Genomic DNA, 27,772 nt, shown 5'->3' with positions numbered 1-27,772 from the left:
AAACGACATATGTCCTTTCATTTGAGTACCACAATGTATGACGGCAGAGGCCAGGCCATAAAAGATCTGAAAATATGAAAAGATAAATTACAACAAAAATATATCTAAGACACAAAAACATAAATAAAAGATAAAAAACAATTATGTGTAAGAAATACGGTAATTGGATGTAAAATAAGCTAGTTTTCAACAGTTGTTGGGAAATAAGCTTCAGAAACACAAGAATATGTTAAATATTTCTCAGGTCTGTGAAACTTCAAACGCGAAATTTCAGTCTTTCGGCTGAATGTAATAAAAGAGTAACAATACATGAATGAATTAATTACATACTAAATGAATATATATATATATATATATATATATATATATATATATATATATATATATATATATATATATATATATATATATATATATATATATATATATATATATATATATATATATATATATATATATATATATATATATATATATATATATATATATATATATATATATATATATATATATATATATATATATATATATATATATATATATATTCATTTAGTATGTAATTAATTTTGAAGGTTAGGTCGAATTTTCCGACCTAACATTCTAAAGTTTAAATATATTGTTTAGAAAAAGAAATGAGTTTAACCATTGAATTTCTAATGATAGCAACCAGAGCGACAATAATAATATGATAAAAAAGGGAAAAATAGTATTAAAAAGTAGAGATTTTGAAGTGTCGGTTGTTAAACCCCCACCCTCATGTAAAGGGGTGTGCTTCCAAACTATGCTGTTTTATTTCAAAATACCAATGGAGCTGAAAATGTGAATATATTGTTTAAAAATAAGTACATTCAGACATAGAATGTGCTCTAACTGTGTACAGAGAAATAGTGATCGATAATGTGAAAAAAAAGGAAAAATAGTAGAGAACTTAGGATTTGGAGGGGAGCCAGTTTTTAAATCCCCCCCCCCGCTTATAGACGTGCTTGCATCCAAACTGTGCTGTTTTACTTCAAAACTAGTTGACCTGAAAGTTTAAGCATTTAATAAAAATAGTATATTAATAAAAAAACATTTAACTATCAGGGGAGCCACTTCATGAAATGCCACTATAGAGGGGGAAGAAGGACTTTTTTTCAATTGTTTTCGAATGATGATACAATTGCAAAGCTTTTTCCAAAATATTGGGGGAGGGGGATTTTATTTGATGTTTTGGTCGGGGAGAGATGGGCATTGGCCACCAGTACTTTCTTGTTTAGATTTAGAAAAATGCCGTTTTTTTGGAATTTTCTTTTTAGTACTCTCATTGATGAATATTGAAAAAAAATTGCCCCCCCCCCTTTGGGTTTGAAAAACGCATTTACCGCCCCCAAATTTCCGTGAATTGACACCACTGCTTTAATGATACAAACACACATTTACTTGAATGAAGGCGTCCCCTTGCATGATTTCCCTGCATCAAAGAAAACAGGCAATGTCTTGGTAAATAGTCTTTGGTTCTGAACACAGCAAAATAGCACCCAATGGAAGTGAATATTAATGTTAATTAATATTCTTTTAATGCTAGCAATGTTAATGAAAATGTAAGTAAACTATATATAAAAAAAAACAGAACAAAATAAAACAAACCAATGACTCCACGTTTTCAAATAGGGCTCATCAAAAATAGGCACTAGCCTATCAAAATACTAAAAAGGCATTTAGCGTCCGTTTTAATCTCTAATAAATGTAACCATAGAAAAAATAGTTACCTGATTAAAAAAAAAAATACTGAAAAACTGACAAACAATCACAACAACTGTATTTTCGGCTCTCGTTTATGTTCAGTCCCATGATAGACGTTTTTCTGCGTCAGTTGCTGTTATTAATGTCTTATTTTATGGATTTTATAGTTTGCAAGAGTTGACCCATTTCCTGTGATTCGCCTAACAGCAATTAAAATTCTGTTTGACCTCGTATGTCTTTATGGGGTCAATTTGTTCAATTGCGATGCTGAAAATGAGGAATCTATGAACACTCTTCCATCATTGACAGATAGCAAAAAGACTCCGGACATATCGGAATTTCTTATTAGTCTCCTAGAAAATGAGGTAAGGACTCTTCTGTTTTTTACTCATTGCCTTTTATCTCTAATTATATGTGTTTGTATGTATTTTGACTTTTAAGTTTCACTTCACTCAGTCACTTCACTTCTTTTAAGTCTGTTAGAAAATGAGGTAAGGACTGTTCCGGCTTTGTGTTTTTTGCTCCGGCATTTATATGCTTATTTATGTTATATGTGTTGTTATGTTATATGTTGCATATGTTTGTATATATTTTCACTCTTAATTTACAACCTACATCCCCATAAATTTTGTGAAACATACAACGGGCTTTTTATTAAGACATATTTGCATGATATCTGCTCAGTAGAATTGCAATCAAAGAGACAGAATGAAGGGGGGGGCTAGGTTAACTGACGGGGAATACTTTGGGGAGAAAATAACACATCAATATGCTTTAAACAATTTTAGTTATGACAGTTGTCAAATGTAATAAAATACTAGCCTCATCAACAGGTCGAAGGGTATTTGTCTCCTTTTGGGCCGGTCCAGAACTTCTCAGAGGTGGTTCCAGTCAACCAATTAGATTTTTTCAATTCTCTACTTTTCTTGATCTATAATCGTTTTTGTTATTACTATCCTAGCATTTGAATATTCTTATAACCACGAGAAAGATTCACGAAAATACAATAATCAAGGACTTGAAAAGTTTTCTTCTTCTTCTTTTTAGAGTGTGCGTTCACATAAGAATTGACTGGAGCTATGTAGCTATATTGACCCTACGCGCAGGCTATAGAAGAGACTGAAATCGGTTTAGTAACATTAGTTAGATATTATTTATATATTTATGTTATTAAAAATGTCCCCAAAAATAGTAATAGCAAAAAAGGAACAAAAAAACTAATAACTACAAAAGGAAAAAAGGGAAACAAGAATGATGTGAATGGGGAGCTGCCGACTTCTTGGCACCTGGTGTATATCTCGAAACGGCAAGTGTACCACACAGTTCTACAACGCTGGGCACAGTTCCGTCACTCTTGGCACAGTTCTGTCACGCTTGGCACAGTTCCGCCACGCATAGTTCTACCACGCTTGGGACATTTCTGCCACGCTTGGTACCGCTCCGTAACGCCTCGCACAGTTCCATGAAGCTTGGCACAGTTCCGCCACGCTTGGTACTCTTGGTACATGCCACACGGTATATAAGACTTCTGCCGTTTGGCAGCCCTCCGATATAAACTGTAACAATAACAGAAAACAATTTAACAATTAGTAATGACTAAATTAAAGTTATTAGGTAAATTGTAAACTGAACTGATAAATTAAATTATAATCTAATTTCTAATTTAAATTGAACAGAGTTAAATTGATTTAAATACAAATAAGTATACACTAGACAGCAGTTTAATGACTCAATACTAACTTCTCTATGAGCCAAAAATGGGAGGCTAGTCCATGGTTCAGTTACTTTTGTAGTAAATGACCTTAAAAAAAGGCCGTTGGATAAGGATGGGAGAATAAGACAGTTAAAAAACATTTAGAAATTATTCAGATGTACAATGTATTCCATCCGACCTGATGAAATATCAACATGTGTTCAATGAGGTCGTCCTTGTTTAAATCCTAAGAAAAATGATCTCATTGATCACATCATCACTGACTGGGAAGAGTCAGAGAATGACGTCTTGAAGAATTTAGAGGTATGCGTAAAATACATGGGCTCCTCTGATGTTCTTGTGGTGTTCTTTTCGTAAGTTGAACTTTGAATTTTATTGAAGAACTTAGCTTTCGAATCATGTTAGAAGTTTCAATTGACTGTTAAATTTAGTATGGAAAAAACATCTTCGGTGCTGAAAGATTCGAGTTCAACGCACTCTGTGGCAATGATTCTGTAGTAGTGACCTACTAGTCCACCTCAGTAATAAAAACTATCATGTTTTTAGTCATGATTATTTTCCTTGAGGCATGAACCTTTGCAAAGAGGACATAGCTTTTCGCAAAAGTATGCCCAGATTGTGTCTTTAAAAAAAGTTCTTTATAACTATCCCATGTTTTTTCAATTATGGCCTCTTGATTTTCCAAAAAATATTCAAACTCTAAAACTTCACTATTTCTTTTAGCTGTAGTCGTGTAAGAGAAATATTAATTTCTTGCCATTTTAAACAATAATTTTCAAAATCCTTAAGTATTACTTCCACAAAGAAGCTTTCCTTCAGGAGGGAAAGAAAAGAGTCGTAGCTAAAAAGCTAATAAACTTGGTGGCAACTTTTGAGAGATCACTCTAAAACGTCCAGTTTGAACTCGTGAAGCCTGTATTAATCTACATCCCTTTTGATAAGTCTTTTTACGTAACTTATTTTTAATTCGTGAAAGCTTTTGGTGACATCCAATACCGCTTGAATGCCATCTTTTTTAATTTTCACAAGGAGGAGGTACAGTTGGCTGTGGATATATTCGGGTTTCTTTAGCACCGTTGGCCATGATTTTATTTTTATCCTGGCCAGTACTCTGGCAAGTGCTTCAGACTCGTACATTTTTCCTATTTGTTCTTTGATGAAACGTCATTTTCGAGGGATTTCCGGCTTTTCTTTGAAATTAATATAAAAGTTTTTGCAATAAACTTTTTATTTTAATGTTAAACAAAATAATAGTTACCTTCCTGAATCCATGTTAGATGGCAATTTTTTCTCATCTGGCAGTTTTATTCAAAACGTGTTTTTTTTTCAATTTCCTGTTACTGCGGACTGTGGTTCGCCTTATGTTAGTTTGCAGCAACCCTGATTATGCTATCTTGTCAATACATAAAAGTATTACATCATCATGCACATGACGATTTATTTAAGTATTTCACTTACTATGGACTAGAGTTCGTCCTTTACTTTAACTATATCCGATGACACTAGCATATGCCCCAATTATAATGAAATGTATCGATATTTTATGTAATTATCTCAACAATTACTATGGGCTTGAGTTCGTTCTTTATTATAATTGATTTTTATTCTAGTTTTAGGAGTTACAACCAATTACATTTTTTACTATAGGGCGTGATCGCCACGTACTAGGTTGCTAGCCACCGCTGCAACCCGAATTTTTTCGAAAGATAAACGCGTTAAATATTGCATTCACTTATTACATCATATATGGTTACAACCTACGATTATTATCATCATTCATCAAGCTTGTGAATACTGAACAAAACTTCTATTAATAACTATTACATGAGATCCTCTTGACTGACACGACTTATGATGAACTATATCGATCCTTGTGTAAGATCAATCTGGACTTGTCCCAGTTAAATGATTTCCATTGACACCCTTAACCCTAGCAACGGCTCTACCCCTTCTTTGCCCTAATGCATCAGTTCACATTTTTATGCGGAGGGGGGTGTTTGTGCAATTTTGTCAGTGACGTCATCATGATTTTATAACGAGGGATATTCAACATAATCTTCTTTGTTTTGTATGACGTCATCTATGGTTGTAACTTATTATATATGCCTTTATATATTATGACATCATGCATCAATATAAAAGGATGAAAAGAGTTAAGTGATCTCAGTATGATAGAATAGTAAGAGACGACCTGGCTACATCCTACGATTATGGCGTCATTGATCAATCTTTAACATGAAATATGCAGTTTTTCGTAAAAATGATTCTATTTTTAAAATAATTTGTTTTTATTACAAAAGGTTTTTAACCCCATTAATTTCCTTTAAAATGAGCCATTGAACAACTCTCTACGATGTTCCAGTGCCAAGCTATCTGTGGAAGAAAAAATGAAAAAACAAGATGCCGTTTAGGCAGAATGCTGTAGTAGCTGCCACTTTTCTTGATTGTCAAGCCATTATATTACCCTTGCTGTTCAAGCCAAGGAACAGAAAGTTTCCTATAAAAGGGTTTTGGACAAGGCCGTTCTAAAAATGTACTTTTTGTTTTGAACTGTTTCTTTTTTTTAGGAGTTATGGGTTTTTATATTTCTTAACATTGGACATGATCGTCTCTTACTAGGTTGCTAGCTACCGCTGCAACTTGGATTTTTTCAGTATATATATCATGACAAAGATACGAGCAAATTTAACAGAAGGCCGTACGGGACCCCAAAATTAAAGAATTCTTTTATTGTGACCTTCTTTATTTTTTTAAATCGGCTGTGACTATCTCTTTTGACGACGTCTACAACCTATAATGTTTAAACAAAATTCGGGGTCTGTATACAGGGCCGTATCCAGAATTTTTTTTTCTTTGGGGGGGGGGGTTTACACAAGGATTTTTTTTTTGGGGGGGGGGTACATAAAAACCCTCAAAAAGGCATGAAAAATTTATTTATATCCATTTTTGTTAAGTTTTACGAGTCAGACAAACATTTGGGGGGGGGGGGGGGGCAAACCCCCTGACCTCCCCCGGGATGCGGCCTTACTGCTATATAACATGCACCCTTTTTGTGCTGTTATTCTAATGCTATTAGATAGATAGATATATAGATATTTATTGCTACAAAAGCCTCTTTGGGCCATGGCAAAAAAACAAAACACTTATGACATAATAATATCATACATGACAATAACAATAGTTAATAAGAGTAATACAACAATAGCATAGAAATAACTTAGCAATAACAAATAGCAAAAACAAAAACACACATAATATGACACACAATACCTTAATGGTAACACAACAAAATAACAGATACTGCTCGTACACAAAATAATGATGATAATGGTAATAATAATAGTGAAAATAATATTGACAACAAAAAGTGCCGTATCCTGGAGTTTTTTTCTTTTTTAATAATTAAGAATGGGGTATAGTGGGAGACATATTTAGTCGGACATTTTCCAAATAAAGGCAAAACCTGAAAACTAACAACAATGCAACCTTCTGAACAATTTTGTACGTAATTTAGTTTTGTTGTTTGGTAAATAGTTTTTTGTTTTATTTTTGGCTGATTCGTATAAAAATGCAAGTACAGACAGCACACAAACTGCATCCATGTCGGGGAGTCGTGTTGTATACATGTTTGTACATATACATGGTTGTGAAAAATAATCTTATTTTTTTAATTTTGAGACTTGTCTAGAATTGTAAAATCTGGAATACTCCTCCAAAATTGTGAGAATCAAACTTGGAATAAAGACTACTAGTAGAACCACGGACAATAAATACACTGACAACATAATATTATAATATTTTAATATTTATATATAATAATATTGATATAGGTAATTTAATATTTAATCTATATTAACCCTTTCAGGCACGAATTATGAAATCGTCAGAAAATTTCGCTTTTTTTACGTTTCCTGTGTCCCTGGGCTTAGAAACCAACAAATATTGAACTAAACCAAATTTATTCCAGCTATGAAATGAAATATAAGGTGGTGTTTGGTAGAGACCACTTCGAAACATGTGCAGAAAAAACCTCACTTCTGGTGAAAAGAACTTAAGCAGTTCTTTGTGTAATTCATGCACTATAGAACTTTACAAACTGCTCATTACCATTTTGTGCAATGGGACTCAATCTTTGTACTACATTGAGCACATCTTCTTGAAGTAACTTGAACAGGTAAGTGTTTTGATTGATCCAATCTCTTTTATGGAGGAACGTAAGGCTTGAATTTGGGAAAAACTTCCAATTTTCTGGATGGCCGACCTCTCTCACCCTTACACAAATAACTTCCAACCAAACCAGTGACAATGCGACATCTAAAGTCTTTCAACGTCATCTTGTTAGCATCTGGCATAGTGGACAACTTGAATAAGACAAAGGGATTTACTGTTGTAATGTTGATGAAGTGCCACAGTAGGCAATGCCACCACTTTCTGCCTTTTCTGTCAATCCCATTGAGACTTCAATATATCAGCTTTGTCGACGCAGCCCATAAACTTGTTGTACTCGACAACCACGTTTAGGCATGTAACTTGGGTAATAGATTCGTCTTTCTCCTTCCTACCGATCCGTGTCATTTCTCCTTCTTAATGAATAGTCAAAAGGAGTTGTACACATCGTTTGTCCTTCCAGCGTACACAGTGGATTCCATCTGAACTCACAGCGTAGTCTGAATCACCTCGTCTCAGCTCTTTTTTGGTTTTGAGTTTGGATGGACCTTTATGGTTTGCCTGAAGTGCATCACAACAGTAGAGCTTTTTGTTCTTAACTTTTTCTATGAGGTTTACTGAACTGAAGAAATTGTCCAAATAAATTGGACATTTTTTGCCTTGCAGACCTATGTTAAGATTGATAGCTACTTGTTCTCTGAGTACGAATTTTATAGTATCAGCTAACTTCTTGGTATAGACATGAAAATCAAAACCAAAACCGTGCGTGTCTTCTCTGACCCAGATCGTGTAGCCTCATTTCATGAGCTTCATAGGCATATAATGCTTGAAACCAATGCGTCATTTGAATTTGAGCATGCTTTCGTCGACGGCCTGCTCTTTGGTAAGCTTTTAAATCTTTCAAAAGCTTGAGCGTAGTTCTTCAATCAGAGGCCTGATCTTGTAGAGTTTGTCATAGTTGTCACTTCCTTTCCGAGGTAAGATCAAATTGTTATTGAGATGAACATGAGCAAGAAGCCAGCTGAAACGGCTTATATTCCTCAGTCCAGAGATGTAATTATCTCTGAGTTCATCGTGACTTGACCAGAAATCTCGATAAGATGGTACTGCCTGACACCCATAAGCATATTTATTGCTAAAAAAAACTTTCATTTCATCTTGAGTAATTGGGGTGAACGAAACACCTTTCTGAGTAGCTTAGAAGTTTGTTTGAAATACGATGTGGTCAATCAGATCAAGAATTTAGAATTAAAAATTAAAAATGAGCAAATTTATTTTAAGATTTTAGATGCTAAACCCAGTTTTGAGGAAATTGCTCGAGTTTCATTTTTTTTTTGTCGAGCTGCTGAAGTGGTCTCAAGCTCAAACCACGCCAAAAAAAAAAAAAAAAAAAACTTTAGCATATGCTGCAAGGTGGTCATTGGGGATGACCAGCCTCTCATGTCCAATATCTCTTTATCGTGCTTCATATCTGAAACTGTGACGCTACTAACTTGTACTCTACTACACAAAGAACAAATTGACAGAAAGACAATATTAAAGATACCACTATTTCCAAGTATTTTAAACTTTCTTACTTTTTTTTTAAAACACAGCATGTGGTCCAATCTAAATATTAGGTGTCACCTCACTAGGTGTCAATTAGGCTGCCCATCTAATTTTGCCCGTCAGATAGCGTTGCTAGGCATATGCTAGACCAGTGGTTTATTATTTTCACCACATACGGATCATGGTAAAAAAAAAATATAAAAAGGTGGTTTCTCGTTGGAACCACTTCGTCAGAAAGCGATCAATATTTAATCTATATTTATCTATATTAAATATAGATAATTTAATGTTTACAAATAATATTTATGGATGATAAATACACTGACAACATATATTGTATTGGCATTTACTATAATGCATGTTTGTTCTGTTCTAGTCTTCAGAAATGCAGAAAATAGTAATCGAAGGTTTATGCAAGCTGCTTTTGGCTGGACGAATGCGGTCGCCTGTGCTCTTATCAAGACTTTTGCTGCAATGGTACCACCCATTAACTTCAGGGGAAGAGGCAGGACATATTCTTGGTAACTTTTTTTTTCACCACGTAAAAGGATTTTTGTTTTGTATTTTTCTTCAGCTACAATAGCTTCAGTCTACTTTTTGAGAGATGTGAAATTGGCATTCAGAAGCAGTGTTACCACAAGGCTTATTTCCCGTCAGACTGACTTAGGATGGTGACTGCCGGGTAAATGGCTTGTAAATAGCAACGAAGACCACACTTCCTTTCCCTCATAAACAATAAGTAGAACAATAGGGAAAATTTTTATAAGACAGTGGAACGCAACTTTAAATGAATATTTCGACCTAAATCCAAATATGGCCCTTGGATACAGGGTCGAAATATTCATTTAAAGTTTCGTTTCACTGTCTTATATAAAAATTTTCCCTATTGTTTTACTTATTGTTTATAAATGGCTTGTATTACTCTGTACGTGTGTTGTGGCCTGGGCTTGTGTTTGCATGTTAAAAACGTTGTCTGGCTTATTTGGCTTGTGTTTTAAAAGGCTCTGGCTTATATTTCAAAGGTTCTGGGTTATGTTTTGTTTCACCATCTGGCAACACTGTTAAGAGTGTTTGAATCTTTAAAAAAATAATTTCCTTTCATTAGCTTGAGAGGATTTGAAAACTTGTTTTTAGATTCTGATTGTCACCTACTACAAATAGGTAATTTGCCAAAATAGAAAACACTGGTGTTTTGGATGAAAAGCATTATGAACTAAAAGAAAAACTAAAGAAAACGTGAGAATTTCGGGAGGCTCGGGATATCCATCCTCTAACCTACGGGGAAGAGGCAAGACATATTCTTGGTAACTTTTTTTTCTCTAACTGACAGGTTTTTTTTATGGATTTGACTATTACCACTGCAAATTTATCTATGATAGATGGTTCGAGTCTGGATTTGCACATTTAAAAAACTGGATTTACTTAACTGAATTTGCAGCAATTGCCACAAATCCTTTCTTAAAAGCATAGTATAAATATTAAACAGTAGCAATAATTTGGTTCAGAAATGGGACATACCACAGTGCCCGGAGAAGAAAGTTACTAACACATGTCAGAGCAATAGCTTCAGAGCAATAGGTCTCCCATAATCCCAGCGTAATGCGGAAACAAATTATCATTGCGCGTGCGTGAAGGTGGAGTCATGAAGAAAGGTGTGCGACCGATGTGTCCCAAAAATCTGTAATGGAAAAGTATAGGAATTTTCGCTACTGTTCAACATTTACACTGTGGTTAAAAGAAAATATAATGTTGAGCTCAATAAATCCCTGCCATTCACTCTGTACTAGCTAACTAGAGTAGGCCCTATGTGTTTTTGTATATGTTAATTTCAGACGTTTCTAAGATGTATACGTCTCGGGTACATATGTTTTGGGCATGACCCAAGTTCTGAGCTTGCTACACCTCTCTAATGTCAAAGAATATAGGAAACGAATAAGAGAGGATACTTTGGCTCTTGGATCAATCAATCCATCAATTTATTTACTGCGCCGTAATATTATAAAAGTAGCAGTGGCATTGTCAACATTATCAACATCAAATTAAAGTACTAAAAACAATTAACTATGTACAATTATTAAAAGATTTGACAAAATATGATACAAATGAAGATAAGTAGCACTGACTTGAATTCGGTGCTGGTTGTTTCAGGACAACTTTAACAGCAGCTTTGCTCCTTGTCACCAGACCGTCAATTCTTGGCTCTAAGAAATCCGGCAAGATACTTCTATGCCGTTGTGAAAGAAGGCATTGGCGGCCGAACCTCATGACTGCTTCGTGTCTGCGTTGGAATAGGGTTTTATATATTCATATATTCATTTAATTCAAAAACAAGACATAGCTCTCGTGGGCAAAGCCTCTTATGATGTCTCTTAGTCATAATTAGCAAAATGATGTTGTCTGATAAAACTTCGTCAGGATAAATAAACTAAAGGATAAAAACATTTGAGATTGAGAATAAAATTGTCTGATAAAACTTCGTCAGGATAAAATAAACTAAAGGATAAAAGCACTACAGACCATTATAACATTTCAAAAAGCTCAGCACAAAGCTTTTAGTGTGGCTCCTGGTGTTATAGGGAACTGCAGTGAGTTTCGGAACCTTCTCAGCCACTTCCCTGGGGGGACGAGATCTTATAGGAATGATAAAGGTGGGGGAAGGAATGATCGGTAGATGGGATGTTCGAGGAGGGAGGAGCCAACACCAGACGTGACAACCGTATTCCGGAGCGGGTAAGATGCATGTTTTTAGGATGTTTGTAAGGGCCAGGGTGGTAAAACCAAAGCGTTTCAGTTTCGCGAACGATCTTAGTAGTCCTGCTCCTTTGCTTACAATCTTGCTAACTTTCAGGTTTTTGTAAGTAATAACTCCAAGAATTTTGGCAGAGTCCACTGATTTGAGCTCAACCTTTGTTTCAATGTTGCTTATGTGTTTCTTGAGGAAGTTCACAGGAATTGAAAACTACTGGCACCTACTGACAGTGGAGCGTTCCCTAGCAGTTTTCCGTTTTTGTCTATTAAAGGAAAAAAAAAAATCTGTATGATTTCTTGGTGTAAAACCAAATAGTCAATGGTGTCAAATCACGAAAATTAGTGTGTGTGTGTGTGGGCGGGGGGGGGGGGCAGAAATATATTTTCAAAATCTAGGGGGGGGTAATTTTTTCAATGAAAGTACGGAAAAGGTTATTTTTCAGTGAAAATACCGAAAAATGTACTTTTCAAAACCTAGGAGGTGGGGGGGGGGGGGTTAAATATTTTGGGATGCAATAGAAATCTAGTGGGGCTTAAATTTAAGAATTGGAAACTACTGGCAATAGTGACAGTGGGGCGTTTTCCAGTAGAGCTAGTCCAGTAGAGCATTCAAAACAAGCTCAGCGTTAATTGTTGAAATTAAAACGAGTCTACTTTCAAAGAGTTCGTAGTAACGAACTTAAGTAAGGAGCGACTCGGCCCAATAATAATCGAAACTCCAAAACACAGAATTTTAATGTCAATAGATACATAAAAATAATTGTTTTTTTATGCTGATTCCAAATATATGAAATACATTATGTTCAATTTTACCCATCAAAATGAACGAGCTTGAGAAAATTTGCCTGATTTTTGAAAAATGGGGGAAAGATCCCCAAAAAGTCAAGGAATCTTAATGAAAATCGCAACGTCAGAATCAGCTTATCAGAGAACTCTTCTGTAGACGTTTCAAGCTCCCATCTAAAATTTTGTATTATTCGCCAGAAGAAAGATCATGGATGCGTGCTTTTTTTCCCTCAGGGGGGATCGTATTGGACTAATGGTCCTAGAAGACCGGGAGAGGAGTCATTTGACCGGAAATTAAAAGTTTTAATGCACTTTTAAGTGACCGAAAGATTGGAGTGCAACTATCCCCCCTCGTACGCCCGCTTTTTCCTCAAATTCATCTGATTAAAATTTTGAGATAACCATTTTGTTCAGCGTAGTTGAAAGGCCAAATAACCATACCTCTGGGGGTAATAGAACCCCCACAGCCCCTGGGGAAAGAGCAGTAAGTTATGAAGCTTTCCCATTGGTTACATACGGTATTTGTTATTGGGAAGTATAAAGACATTCTCGGGGAGGGGGAATTTTCTGGGTGGATTTTCCGAGAAGAAGGAAATTTCCGGGAATGAACTGTTAAAGAGAAATTTTACACGGGGAATTTTTTAGAATTCCTATACTAAATTCTTTTATTTGTCTTACTTTCTCTTTGGCAACTCAATTTTACTTGTGGAGATGTTCGGGGGAAATTTTCAAAAAGGCTGGAATTGTCTTGGGAATTTTTCTTCGGGGGATTTTCGTGGGAATTTTTTTTGTGGGGGGGGGGGGGTAATTCCTGTGGGAGAAAATATACATTGGGGGGGATTCCCATGAAGAATTTCCCTGGAGGAGGGGATTTATCTTATGATTTAAAGAACGATCATAAATGTAGTGAAAAACAAGTCTTTTTTCAAATGAAAGGAAGCTTAGGAGAATTTTCCCGGCGGAATTGTCCACAAGGAATTTTCCGGGGAGAACTTTCAGCGAGGATGGAATTATCCAAGGGGAATTTTCCAGGAGAGGGGAATTTCATGCGGAATTTCATGGATTTCCATGGAGGAGTTTTCGTAGGGGGATTTTCCGCCGTGGGAGGAGGGGTATTTTTCGGTATTATCATAGGCAGTGCGCTAGCGCTGCCTAAGTAAAGAACGATGTTGACACAATGTGTTTTTTTTTCTCCATACCCGGGCACTTCTCATCGAAGGAGTTGTCGTAGAAACTTCAAAAAGGGCTCATTCGATTGGAAATTGGAGTGGCTAGTGTCCTTTTTAATAGTCGAAAGTGATTGGAAGGTAACTAGGCCCCCCCACGAACATTATTTCCCCAAACATATCCAATCAAAATTTTTAGATAGCCATTTTGTTCAGCGTAGTTGATATCAAGATAGAAAATATTTTTTTGAGGAGGACACTTCCCCACAACCCTCGGGGCAAGGGTTGTGGCAACACATCCAATCAAAATTTTGAGATAGCCGTTTTATTAGCGTAATTTTAAATTCTATAAATTAGGTCTTTGAGGATGACGACCCCCTCACAGCCCTCTGGACATGGGTTGTAAGTTATGCCCTGGGGGCATATAAAGTTTTTATAGAACGTGTTGTCGTTGAAACTTCAAAAAGGGCTTATTCGATTAGAAATTGAAATGGCTAGTGCCCTTTGTAATAGTCGAAAGTAATATAGTCGAAAGGGGTTTAAGTTATGCCCTGGGGGCATATAAGGTTTTAATAGAAGGCGTTGTCGTAGAAACTTCAAGAAAGACTCATTCGATTGGAAGTTCAAAGGGCTAGTGCCCTTTTTAGTAGTCGAAAGTGATTGGATAGCAACTATCCCCCCCCCCACGCCCATCATTCCCCCAAGCACATCCAATCAAAATTGAGATAACCATTTTGTTCAGCGTAGTTGATTTCAACATAGAAAATATCTTTTTGAGGAGTACACTCCCCCACAACCCTCGGGGCAAGGGTTTTAAGTTATGCCCTGGGGACATATAACGTTTTTATAGAAGGCGTTGTCATAGAAACTTCAAAAAAGGCTCCTTCGATTGGAAATTCAAAGGGCTAGTGCTCTTTTTAATAGTCGAAAGTGGTTGGAGGGCAACTAGCCCCCCCCCACGCCCATCATTCCCCCAAACACATCCAATCAAAATTTTGAGATATCCATTTTGTTCAACGTAGTCGAGAGTTCTGGAAATCAGGTCTTTTAGGATGATAAACCCATCAGAGCTTTCAGTGCAAGGGTTGTAAGTTATTCCCTGGGAGTATATAAGGTTTATATAGAAAGTTGCTGTAGGAATTTAAAAAAGGGCTCATTTGATTGGAAATTGAAATTGCCCTTTTTATAGTCGAAAGTGAGTGGAGAGTAATTAACTCCCCTCTCACGCCCTCCATTTCCCCGAACACATTCAATCAAAGTTTAGAGATAGCAATTTTGTTCAACGTAGTTGAAAATTCTGGAAATTATGTATTTAAGGATGACAAACCCCCCAGAGTCCCCAGGGCAAAGGTTATAAGGTTTTGCCCCAGGGCAAAGGTTATATGCCCTGGGGGCATATAAGGTTTTTAATGATAGAGTTGTCGTAAAAACTTAAAAAAGGGATCATTCAATTGGAAATTGAGAGGGCTAGTACCCTTTTTAATAGTTGAAAGTGATTTGACGCTAACTAACCCCTCTCTCACGCCCACCATTCCCCCAAGCACATCCAATCAAAATTTTCAGATAGACATTTTGTTCAACGTAATAGACAATTCTGGAAATTAGGTCTGTGAGTATGACACCCCCCAGCCCTCAGGGCGAGGGGTGTAAGTTATGCCCTAGGGGCATATAAGGTTTTTATTGAAAGCGTTGTCGTAGAAACTTCAAAAGGGATCATTTGATTGGAAATTGAAAGGTCTAGTGCCTTTTTTTATAGTTGAAAGTGATTGGGGAAAGACTAACGCCCCTCTCACGCCCACCATTTTCCCAGTCACATCCAATCAAAATTTTGAGATAGCCATTTTGTGTAACGTAGTTGAAAGTTCTGGAAATTAGGTCTTAGAGGATGACAACCACCCTCACAGCCCTTAGGGTAAGAGCTGTAATTTATGCTCTGGGGGCATATAAGGTGTTTATAGGAAGTGTTGTCGTACAATTTCAAAAAGGGCTCATTCTATTGGAAATCGAAAGGCCTAGTGCCCTTTTTAATAGTCGAAAGTAATTGGAAGGCTTGACATTTTTTTATTGAAGATCGATGTGGGTATAATGTATTATTTTTTGTTGTTGCTGTTGCTTGAACCAGAGCCCTATGTATCGAAGCAGCTGTCTTAGGAACTTGGAAATGGGCTCACTCAATTGAGACTAGAAAGGGCTAATGCCCTTTTTAATAGTTGAAAGTGATTGGAGGGCAACTAATCCCCCTCTCACGCCAATCCTCCTATTTGACTTTATGTTTAAAAACTAAATGTTGCCTTAAGATTAAATCAAAAAGCACTGTGTTTATGCTAATTCCCAATAAGGCATCTCAACAGTATTCCAAGAACGACTGAGGGTATTATGTTCAAACTTTTGGGGCTGCTTCTGCTCTCAAAATTTAACGAAATCAAAATAGCATAAATTTATCCAAGCTATCAAAGAAAGTAAACAGATATTTTTGCGAATGGTATCAAGTTTTCCATTTCAGGTCAACTTGGAGAAGGTTTGGAAATAAAATATACAGTATTATTTGTTTTAAAATTTTTAAGAGGGTATATGTTGTTAAAAATTGCTGAAAATTTTTTTCCAGCATACAAATCGCAGGCCAAACTATAAATTCTTAAAAAAACGAAAAGATTTAAATTATTATTTTCTTTTTCTCTGAAAATACTATGTCAATATAAAACGAACAGAAATTAATAAAAAAAAACTGTTCTCACAAAATAAGTTTTCAAGGAAAAGTAAATAACTCCATTAAACAAAAAAATGAGCAAAATTAAAATCAAAAAATCTAGCAAGCTGGAAACTACCACAAATCAGCATCGATAAATAAATGAAACCCAAAACGGACAGAAATTACAATAAATAACCGAGCATTGGCGTAGGCAGCATATTGTCTAGGGGGGGGGGGCAGTCAATAGTGTGATGGAGGGCCTTTTGTCAACTGCTTTTCCAACCATCTGCTTTTTCAGCCATATCTAATGTAAATTTGAAGGTATAGGGGGGGGGGGGTAGCTGCCTTATGTTAATTTCTGCTCGTTTTGAGTTTGACTCGGTTATTTATTGTAATTTCTGTTCGTTTTGGGTTTCATTTATTTATCGATGCTGATTTGTGGTAGTTTCGCGCTTGGTAGATTATTTGATTTTATTTTTGCTCATTTTTTGTTTAATGGAGTTCTTTACTTTTCTTTGAAAAACTTATTTTTGTGGAAAAAGTTTTTTTAATTAATTTAAAAAACGGCCAGAAATTAAATTTACAAAACAAGTTTTTTCAACTAAAAGTAAGAAGCAATATTAAAACTTAAAACAAATGGAAATTATTCCGTACATGATGGGGGATGCTCCCTCCTCAATGTTTCGCTCTTTACGCTAAAGTTTGACTTTTTCTCCAACATCTTCCTCACATACGGAATAATTTCTGTTCATTTTAAATTTAATGTTGCTCCTTAGTTTCAGTTGATTTACAATTTCTTTTTTTTAATCATAGAATGAAACTAGTCCTCATGTTTATAGAAACTCTTTGGACACCTTGTGTAATCTAGTAGATTCCGTGCTTTGACGAAATATTGTAGTGTCCAAAAACAACGTATCTGCGTCCGTAATCAAGTGTTCTGTTGAATCATACATAATTTGAAAATTTGAGTGACCTATGTTTTGAGGGTGTCTGTGTGCTGTTTGTCGTTATGATGGACCCAAGTCTTTCATAGTTTTACCAGTGGCGTCAATTCACGAAAACTAGGGGTAGGGCAAAACGTATTTTTTTTTAGATCAGAGGACAGGCGGGGGGATTCTAGGGAGGTAAATGCCCCCTCCTGCCTCCCTACCGCAATTGACGTCATTGAGTGTACTACTTTTGATAACGTATATGGTGCATCCAATCAGGGATACAGTTCGAAATTCAGCGGAATGTGGACGAAGGGCTCTCACTTGTTATTGTGTCGTTTTTTTCTGATTTATTCTTTAATGCAAATAGCGTTAAGCCCAATGCTTGTTTCTTGTGAAATAAGTTCTCTTAGGGTAACACAAATGCCAAAACTAGACTTAAGGAAGAGAGAAAATTGAAGGAAGAGAGAAAAGAACAATAAGGGAGAAAAGAATAAGAATGAAAAACAAGGAAGGGATAAGAAAATAAATAGATAAACATATTTGGTCGGACTGTTAGGAAAACACGGATTCTCATAGAATGGTAATGGTGTGTTGGGAACTACAGTCGAACAGTTGTACGTTATATGCAACCGAGTATTGAAGTATATTACAAATATTTTTCTTGAGTAGGTGAATTGTTTCTTAGCATTGTCAACAAATGAAATAGACTTTTATACTAGAGCAAATATTTGGCTTTTTTGTCATATTTAGGAGACTTTGTAATTTGAGAGTTCGCTAGGCAGAGGTTCCGACCAGAGGTTCAGTAGGTCGGGTATGCGTCTATCAATCATTTTGCATCGAGTCCTATCAAGCATGTTTCTTGTATGTACATTTTCAGCTAGTCATAAGTTAAAATTTATTTAATACGTTTTAATGGTATTTTCTTTTCAGGGGTATTTTTCATGACATTTCCTACCATTTCAAAGTCGAATCAAGAACTTTTTGCTGAAGCCTTCAAACCTGCCTTGAACACCATAGTTAATGCACCTTTACATTCCCCGCTAGCTACTGTAGATTTGGATGAGATTGTCAAGAAAGTTGTCCTCTTTACGTCAAACAGTATCCTGGTCAAAGACGACACGGAGGTAGTTATTTGCATTTATTTAGTTTCTTATTCAGTTGTTTGGGAGAAAGGAACGAGGTGGTTGAATTCATGTGTAACTTCTGAGAGTTTTTAAACAAACAAGATGCCACTTCACTAGAACCCTTTCCCCCCTGGACCTCGTTGCAGACACAGCTATATGACTTCTCGCTAGTTGAAGTCAGTGAGTGTATTATCAAGCTTTATGTCCAGAGTTGCAGTTTGTTGAAAACTAACTTTACTTTGACATCAGGTGTTGGCAAGCACTGTTAAAGATCGGAGGTCTAGACCTCTAATTCCCCATTTGATTGTTTGACAAGTTTTTTTCTTTGTTTTATTTTCATAAGCTTACTTTAAAGCTTTCTCGTGTGTTTCTTTTGGTTCTACAACCGCAGCTCTTTCTTCGTCCGTCACGGTGTCCTTTGTCCGTCATGGTCCGTCCGACAATAGTCTTACTTTAAAACCTTCACAATTACCACAGTTGTTCGTTCGCTGGAGGCCCGAATCCCAAGTTAAAATATTTGTAAAATACTGTTTTGTACATTGACAAGGATCTGGCGTCTTGTCTTTGTTTACTACATTTCTTCTTATACAAATCTTGCATCTTGGCAACACTGATAGTTCAAAGATAAATACTTTTTGCACGAATGTGAGCGTGAATAGTGCAATTCAAAAGATGGGAATGACTTTATATGCTCCATTATAAATTGAGTTTCAAATTCAACCTGTTATTAGCTGGTGTGGTAACACCACACCAGCAGACAGGAGTACACTCCTGCCCCACTCTAATGCGGACAGGAGTGGACAATACCAAAGTCTGTAATTTTTGAAATAGTACCTTCGATCTCTTTTTTCGTTTATCCAAAATTGCAGGAAAAGGATTTCTCCTGCAAAAAGCATTATCGGCAATATTAATACTTATTAATTAAGGAATGAATAAATAGATTATTAATTGTTTTTTATTAACAACTGCTTAATAATTAATTATAGTTAATTGGTAATTGAACCTCAAAGGTAAGATAAATCTGGAGTTTTATCCGAATTTGCCTTTGCTTATAGTTATTTTTTATTTTGTGATTAGTGATATTTTGCGCATATTGTATTTTGTGATTTCTGTTACACTTGTTCAAGCTCAGTATTGTTCAGTCTAAGACTGTAAGTGTAGGTAGTGTTTCTTTCTCGACTAAAATTAACTGTTCACGTTTTCTGTTTCTGTATGGTACAGCTTTTGTTATTAAACCTGCTAAAAACTACTGTTGCACAAATGTGTCTCCTGGTAACCAATACAACGAAAAAAAAAAAAAATCATTTCTAACATCATTATTCACCCCCACTAATACTTAACATTGTCCTCCAGTTTTGAAAAAGATGGAATATCCAAAATGTTCTGTAAAAGTTCCTGGAGGACTTGCTATAACAAGTTCCGGCTAATTCCTTGTCATATTCGTGGGCAGTAATAGGTTATAGTGGGCGATTGCCCAAGGAAATCACAGCTAAACATCTCGCTGCTAACCATTACTCTGACGCATCTAATGTATATGTCATGCAGTGCGTTGGCTATACCGACTATTGCTACAACTAGGTGACATCTGCAAACCTAAATCAGCAGATTATATCCTTTTTTTTTAGTATTTTACTAATATTGATGATAATGATGGGTGATTAGGTCAGGACATGTGTGTCTGCTAATTTTAAAGATCCCGTTTTACCAAAACGGGTTAAGTCTGTTTTTATCTGCTCCTGGACTTATTCCATTTTGGCGTAACGAAATATTCCGTAAAAAAACACTACTCTTTTTGGAAGTTGTCATATCTCAGCCAAAGCTGGACTAATTACCTTAACGATTAGACCAAATTGTAGATCTTGACGAGGGAAATTGATTGGTGTTTATAACTCATTATCCCCTTTTGTCTAAATGTCACAGAATTAGCAAGCCTATCACCCAACCCTTTGCGGCTAGGGATCGAACCCCTGGCCCCGTATTGCCAAGCAGAACATTAATCCACCGTGCTGCAACAAAAAGAAGATGAAAAGCCAAAAAAAGCTTGGTATCATCTATGTTTCATACGCCTTTTGAAGTCTAATTCATCAAAATGCTAAGTATCATAATGGATGTTAAGTAAAGAGCTGTCCTTCGTCAATAGCAGCCGAAACAGTTTGTTTTCGTCAAATTGGACCCATGTTTATGAAATATTGGGACAGTCATTCGAAAGGAAATTTAAAAATCTTGCACCTTTTTAAGTAAATGATCTCTTAGGCGACACTAAATTTAGTTCTATAATTGAAATGAAAAATTAATCAGGATAACACTTATAATTAAGATAATGAAAAAATAAAAATAAGTCGGGCCTCTAATAATAAGTATATATGTTTTTTCAATTTATTACGATCTCAAATAGAAGTTTTACCGGTTATTTCATTTTCATTATCTTCTTAGTAGTTTAATTGGTAGATTTTGTCATTTTGTACAACAAAACAAGTAGCAGGATAGTGCGAGGCACGGGAGGGGAGTATCGAGGGAGTGGCTGCAATTCCCACATTTAATACAGAGGACTCAACATATCCCGTTTATGATCAAGTATCTTCATTTTTCCAGGGGGATACTAACATTTATGACAACCTCACTCTTGTATTTTGTCAGGAAATAGTGCAGGGCACAGGAGGGTGTGGCTACCCATCCTGTAGTTGATACGGACGGTTCTACCCGAACCCTTAAAGATCAAACTTTTTTCCTTTTTTAGGAGGAAGCCAACATTTACGACGGCCTTACTCTTGCGATTTTTTAGGAAATATTGTGGGGCTTGGGGTGAGGCAATGGCTATAGGCCTACCCTTCATATTTAAAAAAGACAGCTCAACCCGACCTCTCTAAGACTCAACTCTTCTCCTTTTTCCAGGGGAACACTAACGTTCATGACGGCATTACTCTCATTTCGTCAAGAAATAGTGCGGGGGCAGAAGAGGGGGCGGTTGCCCCTGTCCTATTTAATACAGACGGCTCAACCTGACCTCTTTACGACTCGACTCTTCTCCCTTTTCCAGTGGAATACTAACGTTCATGACGGCCTTACTCTCATTTTATTAGGATATAGTGCGGGGCGCAAAAAAGGGGCGGTTGCCTCTCTCTTTTTCAATACAGACGGCCCAACCTTTACAATCAAACTTTTTTTCCTTTTTTCCAGGGAGACACTAATGTTCACGACGGCTTAACTCTTGCATTCTGTCAGGAAATATTACATGATGTAGACTCGCTCCTAAGCAGGATTTTGATCAAGCATATAAACTCGCTGCAGCCTGCACTTCCCTCTCGAAGTTGTATCCAAGATATGAGAAGCTTAGTTCGGCAGATCTTACAGGTATGAAATTATAATCATGATGTAAATTTTCTAGAAGGAAGAAGAGAAAGTCTCTTAATAATGGAAAATATTAATAATAAAAGAATCTAAATAGTATCTGAACTAATTTTAAAGATTTGAATCTTAGAAGTTTAAAGTAGGACAACTAAATCGTAGCAAATCTTTGGTGATTTAACTTGGTTTTGAATGATATCAACTATTACTGTTGCCTTGATCATAGTCTTGCTCTATAAAATTAGAAAAACCAGAACTAAATTGATTATACTTTTAATTCGTTTAAATTTAGATTTTTCTTTTAAGTTTCTCTGGATCAAACGCAAAATTCTCTGAAATTGGGTAGATTTGTTTGTATCTTAAACCCGTTTCCTGGATATGATATAGTTAGGGCTTGGTGTAATTGGTTTTGAAAAAGTGGGGCTTTTATCCTTAGACCTGTTTAGAGCAAAAGTGTATGTAAAGTGATGTAAAGGTATGTAAAGTAAAGCAATAGACAAATGAAATAAATGCCATAAATATTGTATCAGGGTTTTATAATTATCTTTAGGATTTTGCTGGGTATTGCTAGATGGCGTTGTTTTATTTTTCTCTCTGAAATATGGACTTTCTTCCCCTATCAGTTTGCCTTAGTCTTTTGGTGAGAAACTATATGCATCCAGGTTTTCAAAACAGCATATCTCCAGTATATCAGGTATTAATAAAGTTATAAATTATAGTCTTATGATAATAATATAAGTTTTCTATGAAAAATCTTCTGCCAATAGGAATTGAACACACGACCATATATATAATAGGCACGTGTCCTTGCCAACTGGATCAGAATAGCCTCTGCAAGGAGCATGCCCTAGGACCATTTGACCTAGGCCCCTATGCATTACATTCATAACTGTAACTTTTGGTACGGAAATTATAGTGCTATAATGGTTGGCTACTATTACCTGCATGGAAAGTAGTGATCCTACCAGCAGAGCAGGACGTTAATACCTTTAGTAAAAGAGGTCACACCATACTTATACAATGTGTAAAAAGATGATGCTCATGCAGCAAGACCTGTTTTATAAACAAGGAATAGGTTGTTAAGTTTCCATGTTTCTTGAAAATAAGCTTGGCCCTTTGATCTATGCAAAGTGTAAGAAAGGTAAAAAAAAAATTAAATTCCACGAATTTGAAAGAAAAATGAATTATTCAATTTTCAGGGCTTATTTGTTTAATTATTTGAGTTAATATAATTAAAATAATTAATTTAATAGTTTAAATTATTTGAAATTTCATAAAACCTCAGGAGCTAAATAATTAGGAAAATCAAATTATCAAGGTAATAATTTGATAAGATTAATTTATTAAACTTTCGGTTATTAAATCAAATTTAATTGTTGAATTTTCGCATCTTTATAAGGTACGAAGAGACGATTCTCCCACAGCAAGGCTTGTTGTAGGAACCGGGGACAGGCTGTTTAGTTACTAAATTCCTTGAAAAGCAGTTTGGCCGATCGATCGGTGCGAAATAGACCAAAGTATAAAAAAAGATGTTCTCAAATTTGGAAATTTTAAGATTTTCTAGAAAAAAAACTAAATTGTTAAACTCTCAGGTCGAATTCAGATTATTTCCCTGGTAAAACATTTTTCGAACTTAACTAGGCATATAATGGTCATCAAATTTAAATCATGGGAGGCGTCCTTAATTATAATGTAAGCTCCAAGCTCATCCCCTTTAACTCTAATAATAGCTCTCAAATGCAGGGGCAAAATGGGCCTCTTTGTTTTTTAATTTGATTTTCAGATTCCTGGCTTTCCTTAAAATTTTAAAGTAAAAATTTGGTTTTACACTAAGTCAACTATTCTATAGCGAAAAAATTAAACCTTTTAAATGAAATAAATTTAATCAAAATTAGATTTATTTTAAGTTCATTTTAAATTCAGATTGAATTTTTTATGCAAATTAAAATTTTAAATTAAAATTAGACTTTATTCCGAAAGTAATTTACATTTCAAAAACTAAGTCTGAGCCCACCAAGGTGAGCCACCGCCTATTCAAGCTTGCCGGGTAGTATGACCCCCCTTTGTAATTCATAATCTAATTTTATTGGTTGGATCCCTTGTACTGCCTTCAAGCCTGTTGGATCTTTTTCCAGTGTTGACATTTTGTTTATTTTTCCCTCAGAATTTGGCAAACCGTGCATCAATCAAGCTTGTTGAGAAGTTTGACAAAAAATTAGAAGATCGTGAAAAGGTTTTGGCCCTTGAGAAAGCTGATTCTGAGTTACTCTCAACTCCGCTTGGTATTGAACGGATGGACTCGACGAACAACTCAACAGCAACGAATTCAAGTCAAAGTAGACGACAACTTGCGAGCCGGCATCAGCTTTTCTTCGGAATAGATGTAAGTATTTGGTTATGCAGTTTTTTTTTATTTATTTATTTTATTTTTTTATTTATTTAATATTTTTTTTTTTTTTTAGTTGTATATGGTTTTTCAGTCAGTAAAAGAACACTTTTTACTACACCAGCAGAATTCAAACTGCACTTATTTATCGGGTATTTACTGTGTAGATGGTAAGGTAAAAATACAGTCTCTGGGGTTGTTTCGAAGAACTCCCCTACCCTCCCCTCTTATCGGAAAAATTAAAAATTGTTGACTTAAAAAAAAAATTTTATCTTTAAGCCGCAACTGCTAAAAATGGTTTTTCGGTTTTGATTTTATTTCTATTCTGGACGGACATAAAGCATAAAAAAAGTTAAAAACAATAATTGTTTTTAACTCATTTGTGGGACCTTTGCATCGTTTCCAAAAAATAATTCTTTGCGTAACTATGTGAAAAGCCCTTCTTTTCTAAAAGCTTTTTATGTTAATATTTGATATGGCTGACAAAGGGCTAAATATAGCTGATCAATGGCTGATTAATATGGCTGAAAATGGCAGATATGATTACTGAAAATGGTTAATATGATGACTTGAGAACGAATTAACACGGATAATGTGATTAATACGGCTGATAACGGCTGAAAAATTATTCAGCCATATATGGCTGATCAATATTTTATATGACTGATAAGGGAATTGATTTACAGGCTGACGAGGAAATGGATACTGAAACTGAATCCTCTTCTGAACAAGCTGTTACAAATCCTGGAGTGATTTTGCAAGGGATCCCTCGTCTCAACTGTGAAAAGGAAACAACCGTGGATCAAGGTGAGGGAGCATTGATATCTAGAAAGAAATTTTATCCATACGTTTCCTTCCGGAGGATGAGGAAGGGATGGTGAAGGCGTGCTTAAACACTCGTCTAAAAAATAGTTGAAACCTCATCTTTCACCCTAATATGAGACAAAGTCCGAAAGAAAAGTAATAGATCACAATGCAATATGTTATGTGCTTTGACTCGTTACATAATGGCTGTTAACTGGTCATTAGCCTGAATGAAGAATATTGTTATCTTTGTTTGTCAACAAAACAGTTGTCGTCTTTAAACGTTGACTATGACATCTTAAGATGGCAATCAAGTACGTTCTGTCCTTTAACTCACTGTACAATGGCTGTTAACTCGTCTGAAATCTAAATGAAGACTATTTTAAAATTTGTTTGTCAATCAAACAGTTGTTTTCTTTGGATGCCAATGATGACATCCAAAGATGGCATTTAAGTACTGTGTTTGCTCTGATCCGTTGCGTAACGGCTGTTAACTCATGAAAAATCTAAATTAAGACAGTTGTCATATTTGTTTGTGTATCAAACAGTCGTCATCATTAGATGTCGATGATGACATGCTAAGATGATGGCAATTAAGTACGTTGTGTGCTTTAACTGATTCCATAATGGCTGTTAATTCGTCACAAATTTAAATGAAGACTTTTGTCATATTTGTTTGTCAATCAAACAGTTGTCATCTTTAGATGTCGATTATGACATATTAAGATGATGGCAATTAAGTACATTGTGTGCTTTGATTCCTTGCATAATGACTGCGAACTCGTCAAAAATCTAAATTAGATTCAGCAGTTAATGTTCAATAGCTTATAGTATATTATGAAGCATATAGCTTCATTATATGCGATTATTTATTTAACTTTAAGCCATGGAATTAATGAAAAATAAAGTCACTGCTAAGAGCCGTCTTCAAGGAGTGTGAATAAGGAATTATACAAAATTCTATGCTATTTACTTGCTCACATTAACGCGTTGATATGATGATATGTAGAAAATTGATATGTATAATCGACACAATTTTTTTGTAGCTATTGTTTTAATATTTTAATATTTTTTTTTGCTTATTTAGGTTATTAATTGGATTTTATATCTAATCTCCTTCTTTATTGTTTATTATTTAATTTTTAAGGTACTCTCGCCTCCCCTCGGTATAAAATACATTCTGAGGTTTAGGTCAATTAAATTTAACTTTTGATGACATCTTTCCTGAAAGTTCGTAGCTTGATCCCCAGCCCTTGAGAAAAAAACTTACTATAATATGATAGACTTACCAAAATATACCTTATATAGATTTGCCAAAGATATAAATTTATTGAAATATAAAACTTACCAAAGACATAGACTTACCAAAATATAAAATTTGTCACCTTTTAATGAGGACCGGTTGTATTCAATCCTTATAATTAGAAATACTCGCTTGACTTTAGGCTAAAAAAACAAACATACTCTGTTATGATTGTCGGAAACATACTGATGCCTCAGGTTAGCGTGTTGTATTTTCAGAGACGTCCAGCTACTCGTATAACATCACATTTTCGTGATTGGTTGGGAGTTACTGACATTAACAATTATACAAAGTAAAACATAAGTTTTACCGACTAAACTTTATAGTACAATCAATCTAAGGTTTAACCTCAAACAAATTGCAAAAATTTCGATTTTGGTACCATTCGAACCGAACAAAATTTATCTACAAAATTTAAAAAAAACGGCCATAATCGGACGAGACAAAATTGACCATTTTTGTATTTCCTTCTAAAATGACGACTTTTTTTTTAAAACAACTTAATTTGCACCTATAGAAAGTCGGTAATAGGTAAACCTGGTACGTAAATCACGAGCATGCATTTTTTTTGTTTTGAACACTCATATTCAGTTCCTCCCCCACCCCTTCCGCCCACAAATCAAGCGTCGATATAGGTCTGAGAGCAACATTACGCGAAGTTGAATACCGGAAAAATTGGACTGCTATTGCAGAAAAGAAGTCGTGTCCATGTCAATCTCCCCCACCCTCCAACCGAAATGTGACCACCCCTAAGACTTAGAATCGAATAAGCAACGTATCACAACTAGCTAAATCATTGATTTTAATTTGAACAAAAAATCACAGATAATTTGAAATTGCAAAGGGATTGGAGATTCATCAGATTTATTTAATTAATCAAATGTCTTCTTCATCTTCTATTTGGACCTGAGCATTAGAGTAACTAGTTTCTTTGCAAGATTTGCCAGCAATGTCGCATTCCATGCCATTTCGACGTCAACTGTATCGGTCACTATCACAGGATGCCGTACAACCACACTTCCCGACGGTGAGAATTTTCTTTGGTGCCGCTGGAAGATCCCTGAGGATAGGATACAGCATACCGTTCTTAAGTCTCTATCCTCAATTCTTAGGATCAAGGGTAGAGCTCTGAAGCCCAATCCAATCTTATGCTTGAAGATAGGTTCAGAAACAGTGAAATTTCGCTACTGGTGAAGTAGGAGGTTTATCTTGGGGATGGAAGAAAGTTGTAAATGTTGCTACTTTCTGCTGAAAGACTTTGTGTCGGTAACTGCTATGATTGTCAGTAGATTTTCCACCCTAAAATAAATAAAGTACAGCCCCTTCTGCTACTTTAGT

The 27,772-nt window shown here is 35.5% G+C and overlaps 1 protein-coding gene across 2 annotated transcripts in view; it reads left to right on the top strand.

The window, feature by feature from the left end:
- The window catches only part of Cap-G (Chromosome associated protein G), a 149,896-nt gene that overhangs the window by 106,488 nt on the left and 15,636 nt on the right, over positions 1-27,772 (top strand). For both annotated transcript variants that reach the window (XM_089087621.1, XM_089087622.1), the window contains exons 12-17: positions 1,890-2,087; positions 9,528-9,672; positions 18,403-18,596; positions 21,774-21,947; positions 24,106-24,324; positions 25,014-25,134. In XM_089087621.1, coding sequence (XP_088943747.1) covers positions 1,890-2,087; positions 9,528-9,672; positions 18,403-18,596; positions 21,774-21,947; positions 24,106-24,324; positions 25,014-25,134 — 1,051 coding nt within the window. The remainder of the gene's footprint in view (positions 1-1,889; positions 2,088-9,527; positions 9,673-18,402; positions 18,597-21,773; positions 21,948-24,105; positions 24,325-25,013; positions 25,135-27,772) is intronic.

Source organism: Artemia sp. Qi Xiang Cuo, chromosome 4 (assembly GCF_049724085.1).
Source record: "Artemia sp. Qi Xiang Cuo chromosome 4, ASM4972408v1, whole genome shotgun sequence".
In the NCBI taxonomy this organism is placed as follows: domain Eukaryota; kingdom Metazoa; phylum Arthropoda; class Branchiopoda; order Anostraca; family Artemiidae; genus Artemia; species Artemia sp. Qi Xiang Cuo.
Note: the sequence above shows the minus strand (reverse complement) of the source record. Positions and strands in the feature narration are given on the sequence as shown.